The sequence below is a fragment of the Aulonocara sp. 'chitande type north' Nkhata Bay genome, linkage group LG18 (genome assembly GCF_057382095.1).
Source record: "Aulonocara sp. 'chitande type north' Nkhata Bay isolate Kocher_YH1m ecotype deep benthic linkage group LG18, A_spYH_male_GT1.1, whole genome shotgun sequence".
Taxonomy (NCBI): domain Eukaryota; kingdom Metazoa; phylum Chordata; class Actinopteri; order Cichliformes; family Cichlidae; genus Aulonocara; species Aulonocara sp. 'chitande type north' Nkhata Bay.
This window is the reverse complement of record NC_141361.1, coordinates 6,957,685-6,973,312: the sequence shown is the minus strand read 5'-3', so window position 1 is coordinate 6,973,312 and position 15,628 is coordinate 6,957,685. Positions and strand designations below refer to the sequence as shown.

Here is a 15,628-nt window from a genome sequence, read left to right as displayed (position 1 = left end):
GAGGGGAATGTGTGTGTGTTCTGTCGTGCTTGCCAGTCTTCTAGACCGGATAACAAGAATGTTCTCCATGACTAAGAGGAGGAGCTCCTTTTACACATCACAGCAACCAAGCTGGACCGGCATAGCAGTCAATACGTAAGCATATAACAGGTTTGTTGTTGTAGGAAGGCCTCGGTACGACACAGACCAGACGTCACTGCACTTGGAGTGCGAGTTTTCCTTTGTATATGTGTATATATATATTTAAATATATATGTGTGTGTATGTATATACAGAACAGAGGCTGTTTCAGCCACGTCAGCTCGGCTTAGCCGGCTCCTTTTCTGCTGCTCCAGCTCAGCTCAGCTCAGCCCTCCTTGACCGATCCCAGAGGACCACTGAAACAGGGAAAGCATGATTACACAACTGACAGCAGCTGCCATGCCAGTCTATAAAATCATCTGCTTGTATGTAATAAATGATGATAATGATTGTGATTGTGATTGTTATTATTATTGTTATTATTATTATCTCACATTTTTTATTTTGCTCTGGATCCACTTTCTGGTAAGAACTACAGTTGTTAATGTTATTTGTTGTTAATGTTTATTTTCTGACTCGTGTCCTCTGGCATGAGTGTCAAGAGGATGTTAATTATTATTAAAGCCATCTGCTACACAAAACCGATGAAGCCAAAATTACTTCTTGGAAACAGCAAAATTGGTTGCTGTCGTTTTAACCTATGGGGGTCATTACACTATCTGGGACGGTCATTTGTTCCTGGCTGTTACAAAATGAGGAAAACACGTCCATCCCAATTACAGTATACAGTGAAGAACACTCAATATTTGAAGTTAAAGTTTAACCATATTAATAAAGTTTCAAAAATTATTTTTCTCCCAGAGTTTATTAGTTTTCAGTTTTTCTGCTGAATGTCAAACTCTGTATTTAGAGTACTTATTTTTTATTTCAGTGATTATCATATCACTGAGCATATGTATTAGCCATACCTATGTAGAGAATGTGACCACTCCAATCATTAGTAGCATAGAAAATATGGCAACAAGCAACCTACAACTGGAAAGACATTTTATTGCAGCAGATATAGAAATTAACCTTAGACATGCAGAAAATTGACATTTCTTTTATATTTGAGGTAATAAAAAAACACATGCAGCTGATCCAGGGTGATACATGTTAATAAATTATTTAGTTTCCTCTTGCTGAAATACACTGCGACATTTGTTCTCGCCCAAATTGCCATTTTGCTATTATGATTAATTTCTCAAACCCTCTGGTGGTGGGGTATAAATCCATGTACCTTCATGGGAGGGTCAGAGGCACCAAACTAATTTCACTTAAAAGGTCAGAGCTGTAGTAATCTGAGTCAGGCGGTGTATATGACGTTAGCTACGGTCTCGACCCACTTCTAACACTGGAAAAACAAACGCTGCAATTATAAAGGAGCTGTTTACAGAACATGAATGAAAAGTATCCTCCTCTTATACTCAGAAACATCCACATTTCCATGGTGGAAACCAACATAACAAGCGACCAGTAGGGACGGGTTGGTGCTCCCCGTTCACATTGCCATTTTGACTGTGGTTCTTTTTGTGCCATGGCTTTCAAGCAATTTGTCTCTCGCTCATGCTTCGCGTGTGCCTGTTTTCTGTATTATGGCTCAGCTTGCTGCCTGTGAACTTCTTTTCTACCAAAACCATCCTTTGTTGTGCATTTGGGTCTGACAAGGGGGAGCAAGAGCAGACACTGAAATGGGCAGTATGAGATGCACTGGGGGAGACGTGCTGATACCACTCTGAGCAGATTGCTCATAGTCATTTTCTATCTTTCTCAGCTGACAAAAAAGGGGGATGACATTTTTAATATTTTGCAGAAAAGGCTAAATGTAAACACAAGATCCATCCATCTATCCATCCATCCAGTAGAAGTAAAAGTAGGATGAGAGCATTACAAGTTGTTATGAGGAAGATGAATGGATGTAATGAGACTTTGCAGTTTGGTAGGATCACACTATCCTCTTCACATGTGAACAAGCAGGCCCCAGTTTGACCCATTGTTCTGCTTAGCCTGTTGTGTGTCACACAACATCTTTCTATAGCTCTGATTGTATTCACAGCACAAAAATGTGATGGGGATGAAAAGATGCCTGATTGCAAGTGTCACTGTTGTAATGGTAGTGAGAGAAGTGGGGGACCTGTGAATTGCACTTCACAGTGGGCACTGAGGGCCAATTAATTACAAATATAAACAAAAAACTCCAAACGGTTTCAGTGTTCACAGTTCACTTCAAGTCTTTATTTAAAGACAAGCGAACGCTGAATGTTACATAATTTGTGAATAAGGAAGGTTGAAGGGTCGCAACCTCTTTGTTAGGAGGTCATTGATTGATATACAAAGTACTCGCCACTGAATATTGCGTCTTCTATCAAGAGTCAGTGTTGTTCTTTTTCTGTGTTTTTCTGAACCAAAACTTTTCTTTGTTTCTAATAAACAAAGAAAAAAAAGAGGGAATGAACTGATGTTCCTGAGGTCAGGGGGTCAGGAATTTTTCTCACCCCACATGCCACTGCCATTCTTGTTCACAGCCTTGTTACTTCCTGGATCGATCACTGCAACTCTCTTCTTTTTGGTCTTACTCTAAACTCCATACACAAGCTCCAACGTGTCCAGAACACTGCTGCTCGTATTATGACCAGGACCCCTTCTATCATCACATCCCTCCTGTCCTGCAGCAGCTTCATTGGCTCCGGGTCAAATATTGCATCAATTTCAAAATACTCTTGTACACATTTAAGGCTATTCATCATCTCTCCCCTCCATATCTCTCTGATCTGGTTCAGATCACCGCTTCATCTCAGTGTCTCAGATCTTCTTCTCTTTCTCTCTCTGTCCCCTCTCCCCATTTTGCCACTATGGGGTGCAGGGCATTCAGCTGCTCTGCTCCTTGACTCTGGAATTCCCTACCTCCTGATTTAAGAAATATCTCTTCCTTCTCTCTCTTTAAGTCCCAACTCAAAAATCACTGGTTCAAAATAACTCATCCCACATAACCTCTCCACTCTTGTTTTAAATTAGTTTTATGTCTTACGCTTTTATGATTGTGAAAACTGCTTGCTTTTATGTGCTTTTATTATTCTGCTGTGTACAGTGTCCTTGAGTGTTTTGAAAGGCACTTTCAAATAAAATTTATTGTTATTATTACTATTACTATTATTGTCGTTGTTGTTGTTATTATTATTACCTCTTAGTTTTTTTTCTTGTGCACTTTGAAGGCAGCCAGATTTAGACTAAAGCTCTTTTTTCCCCACTTGGTAACAGCAGAAAGAACAAACACAGTATTCTTATTTTTAAGTGGGCATTTGTGATGCTTATTGATATCATATTTATTGGAACACCACTCTTTAATGATGATAGTAATCTACACAAAGAAAGAGGTGAGGTGAGGTAATATATGGGCCAAGAATACACTGCTTTAATGCTGAAGACAGCGGTTAACAGTATTTAGTTAGTTTTGGGATGGGACAAACCATTACCAAGGTGCTGCTGCAGCACCGTAGACTTAAATAAATGATTCCAGAGGTCAGAACTAAGATGAAAATTGTAGTAGTAAAGGATACAAACTTTGTGGGAGCATCATTTGTGAGATGATGACAAAGTTGTTTAATCACTACCCAGTGCAGCTGTGAGTCTGTGTGTGAATTGAAAATGTATTATATAAAAACATCCATTCACTGCAGTGGAAACAGACGCAAATATAAGAAAAAGACATAAGAGCTGTTTGATGAACAAACTGTTCCCTGCTGTTAGAAACAGTCGATATAATAAAAGCTGTCAAATTCAAGTAATTCATTCTCACAATGTGGATTTTTTAATAGTATAATTTGGAAGAAAGGAATTTGCTAAAGAACAGACACGAATTAAAATAGTCTGCTTACTTAATTGTCCAATGTCTTTGTTGTGAATTTAAAACTTTTTATTCCGGAGTCAGTCCAAATTATTCTGGTGTTAAATTATTTCCAAAGCCTTTTACTAAGCAGCCAAGGCAATATTTCTAACACTGAGTCATTTGGATGGCAGAAGAATTAATGTTTGGGATTAGGTCCAGTTATCTAATGTTTTAAAAGGGAGTCTGTCATAGTTTCAAACTTTGTTGGAGTCAAGTGCAGGACTCAGGCAAGACAGGGGGACACAGAATAAGCTTTGCGATATTTTATTTACTTTAACAAAAAAACCGAGAAAAACAATAATTTCTTAAATATGTGCAAAAGGAAACTAAGGGTCACTTGGAAAAGACTTTAACTGGGAGAGAGATAGGCAAGTGGAGTGGAGGCAGGCAGCATAAGGGCTGGCTGGATCTAGAGAAGGAGAGGATTGATTGAGCAGTGAATTCAGGGAAGGAAGTGGAACTCCGGGAACCAAGGGGGGTGGAGGAGAATCCTTGGATCCAGGAGTTACTGATGAGAGGGTGGGCAGGCACAAGGAGGAGTGGTGGTGATCTGGTGGGTGAGTTTAATCCATAGCAGGAGAAATGGTGTTCCTGAAAAGGTGAATGTCAGGGAGTGATCAGGGGTTGTTGGAGTCAATAGAGATACCAGGAGAAATAGACTTACACACAGGGAACATGCGATGAGAGCAAGACTAACAACTAGCCCATTTACCACTCTGAGAGAGCTGATAGCTCCGCCCATGTGGGGCGGGGATGACGGCTGCCTTTTACCCACAGATCGAGGGTTCCTGTGACAGAGTGTGCGTGTGTTACTTTCACAAGGAAAAAAATGGTACACTACTCAAGTGTCATGTTCCGCGAGAGCATCTGGATTTTTTCAGGTGTGCGAGAGATTGCTGGTTCATCCTCCAATGTGGGGTTTTTGGCGCCTCACCTGCTCCTCACCCAGGAACAACCAGAAGGAGGATTTTTAAACCAGCACTGTCTGCTTCTCATCACCAGTTGGTCTTACTACCTCTGGTAGTAATTTGGTTTCCCAGTGTTGAGTTCCATGGTCCTCTGTCCTGTATTTAATACTGCTCTCTGTCCTCAGTTCCTACCAGATTCTCCTCCTGTCAGTGCTGGTCCGAATTGCTCCAACTACTACAGTCAGATATCAAACTAAGGACTTCCATACTGACCTCATATTCACCTGACTGCCCTTCTGTGTATCGCCACTCCTCTGAGACTGGATATCCTCCTTCACTGTGCTCACCCTACTGGACACTCTCAGAGACACCTACCCCAGGATTCACCACCTGCAGTCTGCAAGTAAGCACACCCCACGGCAGTACTCACCTCTGGTCATTCTCTTGCCTTCCTGCCCGGTAACCTCCCTCTCCTCTGTTGCAGAGCTCCCAGTTACTTTGCTCTCTGTGCACTCCCTGTGTTTTAGTGTTTCTCCGCTTTCAACCTTCCTCGGCTGTAGGTCCCCTGTTTAAGTTTCAGTTTCTAACCATGTTCTTGTTCAAATTCCCAATTATTAAATAAACCTTGTAAATAGTTCAACTCGTGTATTGAGTCTGCTTTTGGGTCCCATTCTCAAATTTCCACCAGTTCATGACATCAATAAAATAGAGTAGAATAGCTGTTTATTCCGCTCCACACCAACTGTACTAGAATAATATATATATGTATGATGTGCTGTAGTACTGGTAGCATGAAAAGGTTGCAAAGGTACGCCACCTCCTTCCATATGAAATTTTACGATGTTTTTACTAGAACAGGAGCTTGGCCGTTACAGGAGAACAGGCATCAACCCAGCAGCAGGACCAGTATCTGCTCCTTTATGACCAATAGAACAGAAGGAGCAGTACGTACAAAACACCCTCCAGTGGACTACTAACATGCACGTGTCTGACCAAGCTGTCATAAACTGACTCCATGACAGTGACACGACTGAGGACCTGACATCCTTTAGTGCTGTGGTGCGCTCACAACCCAGTGCTGTTCAGCTCTGCCATAACTTTCAGCAAGGTTCAGAGCTGGCGAACCATTCAGATGCTTGATGACCCCCCCATGTTTGATTGAGCATGAGCTTAATTACAGGCATTTTAACTTGTGACAAAATGTACTTGTGCCCCTTCGTCACAGGTTAGCGAGTTAGTGAAGAGTAGTGCTATATACAACTTTTTATGAATGTGATTAATTCTGTATTACTTTATGGGTTTCATGATATTCTGGTACTCACAATTTAAAAATGAAATATGGACATCATATGATTAACATAAATATGATAATAGTGCACATAACGCAGTGGCAGGAATTATTTTCTTAACACTGCAAAATAGGCTCTTATCAAACTTAGGGTCATGGGGGGAGTTGTTGCTTATTCCAGCTGTCATAGAGTTAGAGGCAGGGTACATCCTGGACAGGTCACCAGTCCATCACAGGCCTAACACAAAGGGACAGAAAACCAAGATGCATGTCCTCCTTTGGACAGAGAATGTGAAAAATAGAACGAGGAAACGGTTATGTAAGCTAATGGTCAGTGGACATTAAATCACAGTATATCAGAACAGTTAGCTGCCAGCCGGTGGCCTTGTACCCGAACTCTCTCTGCCTCCTCCTCCATGTGTTTCAGTCGACATCGCATTGATGGCAGGTGTTACGTTTTGTGGAGCTTCTGTTATGAGTTCAACTGTTTTCCTTAGAATTCTCTATTACCTGTGATTCTCTCTGTAATTGTACACTTTGGGAACGCCATGTTTATGTGTTTTATTTTCTGCACCTATATTTGAGTGTATTTCATTAAAGACAGAAAACAAACAGTAAATGGAATAAAATTTGAATACTACTTTTTAGATGTCATAAACTCACTGCCATTTCATTAGGTATACCTGTTCAGCTCCTCGTTAGCAAATATCTGATGACACAATTACACGGCAACAACTCAAGATGACCTGCTAAAGTTCAAACTGGGCATCAGAATGGTTAAAAACGGTGATTCAAGTGACTTTGGATGTGGCATAGTGACTGATACCAGTGGGGCTGATCTAAGTATTTTAAAAATCTGATTGGACTTCCTGACTTCCAGAGATCCTCAGGATTTTCTATACAGGCGCTGTGGAGAGCATCCTCACAGAGAACATCACCATCACATCCTGGTTTGGGAACAGCTGTGCTAAGGACCAAAAAGCTCCTCAGAAAGTGATCTGTACAGCAGAACGCTGCTGCAGGATTGCTCTCCCCCCACTTCAGGACACCTACACCAGGAGATGCCAGAGAGCACCCATCCCATCCTGTCAACCAACTGTTCCAACTTCCTCAATCCGGTATAAGGTTCCGCATCCGATTAATGTTGGCGTGTTAGACTGAAGGCTGAAGTTTACTTTGTTAGTTATAAATATGTGACAGTGCATTTGAGCTCCTATTACAGAGTAGCGAGTAGTGTAACAAATTACTTACTTAACTTTTATGTAACTTTTTGGAGTAACAACCCCAATGCTGATGATTGGGTACGCATCTTCTGATGGCTGCCTGCAATTGCATGCGGCATCATGTCACAAAGGTGGAACCGCCTCAAACTGATTTCTTGAACATGACTCAAATGGCCTCCACAGTCACCAGATCTCAATCCAATTAAGGGACTTTGGGATGTGGAGGAACAGGAGATTCTCATCACTGGTGTGATATGATCTCATCAATATAGACCAAGAAGAATTAAAGCAAAAGGGGGTATAGCACAGTAATGTGTAAATAATGAAGTGGCATTTAAGTGTATGTGACATTTTTTTGATTATGAGAAAAGCTTTTGCCGTGAGAATGATATTGTGACACTATTGTCTTTTATTTTGAAAGCCCGTACCGGAAATGTGATTCCATGCGATTGTGAACTTGACAGTAGAAGTCAGCTGCGGGTAAATGATCTGTCCGCACATTCAGCTCAGTGGAAGCGAGCAGCGTGGATAGAGGACACCGCAGACTGGGCTCTTTTTCTCTCGATATCGTTCATGGAATAAAAAAAATGTTTAAAGTTTTTTTTGTTTTTTTACCCGGATCAAAACTCTTAACAGGAGTTTAAATGAAGTGTTTTAACCCAAATTCCTCCTGTTAGGACAGCTCACTGGCTTCCAGCTGAGGAGTAAACATGAAAAGTTTGCTCTTTGTCACCTTGTGTCTGTCAACCTGTCCGCTCACGGTGAGTCTTTTTTTCTGTAGTGCTTCTAAACGATTCAGAAAACCGTTCACATACTGAAGACTTCCGCGATATAAGAAATTACACTGAGTATTCCCACATTAACAGCTGATGCTTATATTTTATTATTGCACTCTTTGATGCTGATTAGCCTTCTGGTGGAGGAAAAGTTTGCGGTCACATTTCGCTGATAACATTGTTGTTATTAGATGTTCTTAAAGTTGTATGACAGGTTATCCTTCTTCGTGGTATTTTGTTGCCTTTTGCTGAGCGTGATGATTCGTGATTGTAAAGTTACGGTGTCAGCTTCATTCATTGTATGGTCTGTTCAATGTCACGAAGAGGTGTGAGAACGGTCACCAGCGCTCTAAGAGCTGAAGAATTATTTTCAGGTGAAATTATCTTTTGACTTGTTCACTGATGGGTAATTACGTTTACGTTTCCTTCAATGAATTTATATTTTCACAAGTTTAAGACAAAACAATTTCTTTGAAATAAGGTGGTTTCAGCTCAAATGAAGAATAATGTGACATTAAATCGATTTTATGCTCAGTAAGGTCATTGTGTTTAACCCGAGGTAATAAAATCTGCTTCTTAAAGCTCAAACGATGATAAATGAATTGGCTGATGAACTGAGTTGGTATATTTTCATAGATTAACCATTAAATAACATTTCTGATGATGATAGCAGGTAATGTGAGTATTTGCTGGGTTAGTGACAGATTTCATGAAGTCATTTTTTTTAAATAGAAGTGTGCTGGGTTTTTCTAATTAGTAGTTAATTGGCAAAAAATCTGATCAGGAATCTGGGGAATTATTAATAAATATTAATATTTGCAGACTTCTTCCTAGCAAAAATTATTAATCGTGCTTTTATGGGCATTTAATAATTAGAATAATCATTAATTGTAGCTTTAAACCTCATATCTGCTGAAGCTGTTTTGTAGAGTTTCATTAATGAAGATAATTTGTAGACATAATCTCTCACTTCATGTTGTTCTTTCTGAGGAATCCTCCAGATATTAACCCACTTTTTTTGCCTCTCATACATTATCTGCCCTTCTGTGTGGATCCACCCCGCAGGATAAACAGTGGAAGTGCGTTCTCGCTCTTTTCCCAGCAGCCCCCTCCTCCTTTGACTAAAAGCAGATGGAGCTGTAAAAATGTTCACATCACACAAAACAAATGCCACAGTTTAATCATCTGACAGACAAATGCTGCCACTCCAAATACACAACAGCTCCTCTCGCTGGGTTTTAGCTTCAACCTCTGATGGCTTTTAACGTGAATTTAGTTTGTTTTATTCTTGCGTCCTCACAATAATGAGTCCAAATAGAGTCACTGGAGCTTGGTCTAAATCAGTGTAGCTTTTCTCTAAATATGCAAACCTTATATTTATACATTACTGTGGGTGACTGATGTTATACATGACAGCTGAAAATGCAGCGATGCTTTTAATGTATTTGGTGGGTTTTGAGCAAGTCTGTTGTTTTTTGCTTATAGAAACAGGATTTTTTGCATCAGTGCAATTTTGCATTTTCCTTCCCTTAAATAGACACAAACCTCCTGCTTTAGCCATCATGAACTAGAGATCCAGGATATGTACTGCATCATAAAACATGTTGTCTGAGTTTAACTGGATCAGATTCATTTCAGTCTGATTTGGATTTGTGAAGCTGCAATTTGATTCTGAATAAATTGTTGACATAAAGCTGATTCTTGAGTCATAAATGGAGGGATGCACAACTTTCATGGTCTTACTTTAGTGTGCCAAACGAGTATCAGATGAAATATACTTAAACAAACCAGTAAATTGTGCTCATTCTTTCAGGGCTTTTGAGAAAACATTTTCATTTTTCATTCCACTTATTTACAGTTTGAACATTATGTTCACACTAAGAATACTCTCCGTTTTCACCCAATGTCTCCAGCTGTGGAGAATGACCTTGATGTTGCCAGGATAACTGTCCACAACTCTGCATGTGGTGCAGGTTGTTTTGGTAGCATTCAGGAAATAAGGCTAATCTCACAAAAACAAGAGGTGATATAAAGTCAATTTAATCCACTTAGATTAAAAAAGTGAGCTATAAAGATTTTTTTGAAATGATTCATAATTTATTAATTAAAGTTTTTTCCCCCCTTATCCATATGTTCTGGATGTGCCCTAGCCTTGAAGGATTCTGGACAGACATATTTCAAACCTTATCCCTAATTCTTGGATACCATATGGATCCTAATCCATTAGTTGTGCTTTTTGGCACCAGTGGGGAGGCTGATGCAAGGTTGACCTCGTCACAGTGTGGCACACTCTCTTTTGCCTCTCTTCTGGCTAGATGTGCGATCCTACTAAGATGGATGGGTGCTCCTTTGCCCACCCATGCTCAATGGCTGAGGGACCTTATGTACTATCTGAGCCTTGAAAAGATCTGTTATGCGATTAGTAATACCAGTGATAAGTTTTTTTGTGGGGACAATTCCTGAAGAACTTGTGAACCGACCTCCAGCATTTCTCAGTAAATCACCCCCAATACTGATAATGTAGATTTTCTTTCCTTTTTTTTTCTCTCTTTTTTTTTTTATATTTATTTGTGTGTTTGTTTTATTTTGTTCTGTTTTGTCCTGTTGTATTTGTGGTGGTGTTTCTTGTTTTGGTTTTTGTTTTCTCAACCTGGCTTCAGGGATGGGGCTACTGTGTGGTATGGGTAGGGGGTAAACTGATAAAAGCAATTAAAAGATATGTGAATGCGTCATTAATCTGTATTCTATTATGTCAGCTCAAACAATCATTGAAATCTACTTTCTTGTCGTGTAATAATTCTGTTTGTATCTCTTTTTCTTTGTTGCTTCAATCTAATAAAAATATCTCTGAGAAAATAAAAAGATTTAATTATCAGTTAAAATCAATCAGTCTGGTATCACCTAATGCCAAAGTTTTTCTAGTTCCACTTCTAAAAGTGATGGTTATCTTCTTTCATATACAGTAAACTAAAGTGGATTGAAAATTATAATTGGATTAATGATTAATCAGTATATGAGCCACTAATGGAATATTCCTGGTTGTAGCTCTAATAAGAGTTTATATGTAACTGAAGCTACAGATATCAACCTCACGAATGCTTTTCTCCTTCTGAGTAAAAATCAGTTCCTTTGAATTAAATATGTTGGTTGTATGGATGTTAGGTTTGTACAGAATATACTGTGAGCAGATAAACACGGACATCAGCAGTGGGAAAAGAAAGTAAAAACAAGAAGCTGACATCGACTTAGAATCAATACACCAACGTGACAGATGGAAAATTCAAGAGAATAATAAAGAGTTGATGAGGTAGTATTTCCTACATTTCCTCATACTGTGCGTGTCTCTCAGTAGCCTCAATGCACGAGAGAACAGCAGGGACTCAGGTGTGAAGGCCACAGTGGTATATTAAGCTCATCTGTCTGGACTGCAACATGACTGGATCCAACCAGGGATATTTACCCTGGGGTGCAAAAAGTCGTGCTATAGTCTGATGAGAGTTCATCCTCGTAGCAGAGGAGGACTCATTTAGAAAACTTTTGCACTGCAGGTTTTCAAACTTCATCTCATTTCTGTTGACATTCTTTTATATTATTAGGAAAAAAACACAAAACATCAGGGAATTTTTTTAATGCTGGGTGAGCAAGTAATGTTTGGATATATCCAGCTCTAATACGCCCATACTTTGCAGAGAAAAGCCGTAGAAGACTAGATCAAAGCCCACACTGTTTGAGTGACAGATGGTGTTTGGCAAGCGTGGAGCAGAAACATAATGAAGCTTGTAAAGATGGAAGTTGAAGATGAAAATAAAAAAAAAAAATATCACAAGCTTCTTTCTTTGGGATAATTTCTCAGAGCTAACTAAGGAACGTGGGGAATAAAGTATCAGAACTGAAATCCCTCGCTGGTGTTTTATGTGAAGCTGATTTTCCCTCAATCAGCTTTCACAGAATCTTTTGACCGAATAATGCAGTTTTTTCCAAGCCGCCGGCGTGTCTCACAAGATGTCCTTTGGTCGTGGCACATGACACACTGGGTTAGCGCTGTAAGACGTGCCTGTCACTCCCAAGTCTGTCAGTTTTCTGTGTGCAGGGATGCTATTATTGAAGTGTTTTAATCCAGTCCACAATCTTTTATCAATCTAACCCAAATGAAGTAGCTTTTAGTCAAAAAACCTAATAAAGTGCATTTCAGCACCTAACCATCAAGGAGCACCTTTCATTACCTAAACATAAGCAGTGAGCGAAGGTAAAAAGTGAGTGAAAATGAAATGAATAATGAGAGAGGAAAACATAAACAAAACAAGATGCAAAACTGATAAACCTGCATGTTATGCCATTGCAGCGTCCCAAAGCAGACTTTGTAGGTCTCCAAAAAAATGCAGTGGTTATCTCTGCGTGACAGATAAGCCGTGGCCAGTACGGTACGTTAATTCAAAATCTTTTTTTGTGACTTTTGGGAAAACAGAATTGTGTTTGGACTGTGTGTTTGGATTTTTTTCCTTTTTGATAATGGCAAACTAATAAAGCTGTATGATGAAAACAGTCTGCTGTTTATGTCTTATAGCTTGCTGAAAGGTCGGACTTCCAGCTGCGGGCTTATTCACGTACTTCTAAGTGGATGTTTCTCAGAGTTGTAGCAACAGAACATGAGAGAATTGGTCCGGCTTCCAAGAAGCAAGATTACATGGCACATAGTGCTGTCTGGAGGGGAAGGGAAAGATTAAATGTTTCTTCAGCCAGTATTGAAAGTATCCCAGGCTGAGCAGTGATGGAAAGGGCTAACACATGATGGAGCTGGAGGCAGCAGACACCTGTTGTGCTGCTTTGTCCAGGTCATGCTGTGGGGCTCTATACATCATCAAATCACTTGTATTCCAACAATGAACAATAATTTCTAGCATTGTAATAAGAGAGATAATCGGTTGTGCATTATATGGCAAGGATTTCTCTGAGTCCTTGATGGAGTAACCCTGTAATACTGTTCCACATGCCGTCACTCCTGAGCCATTTCAAGTACAAGAACTCCCGTTCCTTAAAGTCTGGCTTCAAAGGGCCGCTCACAAGATCGTCCAGAATGAGGACGACCGTATGGAGCTGACAATTTGTCCTTAAGTAAATATGTAGTTCAAGTCAAAGGCGATCGTGTCGCGTGACTGTTCGATGCCACTCGCATTGCTCGGCACTGATTCCTGTGTCCACCACCTCGCTCAGCAGTGAACATGCACACGAGTTCTGGACGGATTTATACTCTCAACCTAGAGAGCTCAAATACACCTTTGAAAAACTGCAGAAGCTGTTCACGGAGATCGAACCAAAGAAAATGACACAAACCCAGGATCAGCCAAAGAGACATCTTTTTTTTGTCTTTTATAGCTTATTTGTATTATATTCCTTTAATTTAGGTAGCCATGTTTGCGTAGTGTTAGAAATGTTAATGTTAATAGCTGTTACATTACCAGTCTAATGTGAGAAGTTCAAAAATATGCTGAATTGAATTGTTTAGAAAGAGGGGTTTGGTGGGGGTTGGGAAGGGAAAGCTTTTTGCTTCATTTTGTCTGGTGTGTTTTTTTTTCTTTAACTTATCAATTGTTATACTTTTAACTGTTGTAAATAGCAGAGTTCAGTGCTTTATGTTGTAAAAATGCACCATATTACATTTGGTTCTTCAAAGGAGAATTTTTCTTTGCATCTCGCAAATTCATTGTGACAAAATCTGGTTTCGCCTTAAAGAAATTGGCTTTCTTTGTAAAACTATAGCTTTTGTTTGTGGTGAATTTTTTAAGGAATAAAATAGATTTTTGTGAAGATTTGTTGAGCAACATTTTATATCAGGACACGTCTAAAGGACAAATGTATTTGTAACTCATTCAATTTACCAAAGTGAATTTTTTTTTTTAAATTATCTTTTTGTTTTTTCAATGTACATTAATAATTCTGAATAAAATAAATATTTTTTGACTTATTTTAAATAGAAATTTAGAGTTTCAATCAAATCAGAATTTTAGTCTGAGTAAAACTAACACATTTATCAAATTAGAGTAATTTGGTTCAAAGTAACATTATTTTCATTGTGGTATAAATCCCAAACCAAACAAAAAGCAGAGATTAATAGACTCCTTACATTATATGTTTAAATCAACTTCCAACAAAAAGAAAAGAGACACAGACTGCAATTTATTTAAATAAAGATTATTAGTACAGTTTCATATTTTCTGGACATATCAGAAATACTATTTCTGCAAGTGTTAAAATATTTTTCTTTTCCCTTGTTCTTTATTGGGGGCTGCAAATATTCATTTTAGCTGTTCAGCTCCAGATTGGTGGGGAACCTCACGACACCCTGTGAGTGATTTACTGCCAGCTTCAGTACAAAGGAACTAAAAGCAAGTGAACAGGCTTTGTAGATCAGCTCAGCCTGTACTTAAGAGTCAGATATTGCTCAGACCTCATACCGCACTTTATCGCACCTAATGTGTTCATTTGAAAGATCGACTGTCAGAGTTATACTGAGTGATTAATAATAAGCATTTCTAGTCAAGACTCAATTCGCAGGTCATAATTTGAATTTTAACATTAACAGTTTTAACAGTTCATTATTTTACAGACTGACATTTGACAGTTAAAAATAATTTCATTTTATTTGGACCTGACACATTTCCTACTAATGTGACTTTTGTGACTCTACGGGGAATTTGCACTCGCTACTACCACAGAGATCAGAGGAACAACAAATCACAGTAACAGCCTGTATCTGTATCATGATCCTGCATTTAGTCACTAGCATATACAATACTGTATATACTTATATATACAGTATTGTATATATGATGCTATACTTATATTTTGCTAATTCCCCAGAACACACAAAGCACTAGTACTGTGAACAGCATGGTTTAGACAAGGCAGCAAAAAAGGCGACTGCAACTCTGGTGAGAATAATCCACGCCTGAAAGTGTTCCACTGTGCGTTTTTCTATCCAGGTATGCTTTTACTGTATTATCAGTGTGTTTGGGATCATGCTGAAAAATGAAGGCTTTCCTGATGGTATTGTATGCTGAATCAAAATCTGACTGTGTCCATAATTCCATTGATTTTGACAAGATCATTGTTAAACACTTCCTGACTATTGTTGCTGACCACGTGCATCCATTTATGACGAGAGTGTACTCATTTTCAGACAGCTGCTAATGCACTGTATCAAACAGGTTTTATGAACATGGTTATGAGTTCATTGTCCTCAACAATCACAGGATCTCACTCTAACAGAGCCCCTGTGGGAGGTGGTGGAACTGGAAATAAGCAGCATGCACATTGACAATAGCATGTGATGCTATTGTCAATATGAACCAAAATCTTTCAGGATACTTTTCAACACCTTGTTGAATCTATGCCATAAAGAGTTAAGGGAGTTGCAAAGCTGTGCATAGATAAGGAGAGGTTGAGTGAGACATTCAGCTGGATCAATCAGACTGTTCTCTTCTAGTCAA

General features: G+C 39.1%; 1 protein-coding gene across 1 annotated transcript in view; it reads left to right on the top strand.

Annotated features, from left to right (window-relative positions):
* The first annotated feature begins 7,885 nt into the window (after positions 1 to 7,885).
* The window catches only part of LOC147307889 (vasoactive intestinal polypeptide receptor 2-like), an 86,569-nt gene continuing 78,826 nt past the window's right edge, over positions 7,886 to 15,628 (top strand). Inside the window, exon 1 of the mRNA XM_086270918.1 lies at positions 7,886 to 8,126. Coding sequence (XP_086127044.1) covers positions 8,076 to 8,126 — 51 coding nt within the window. The 5' untranslated portion in view covers positions 7,886 to 8,075. The remainder of the gene's footprint in view (positions 8,127 to 15,628) is intronic.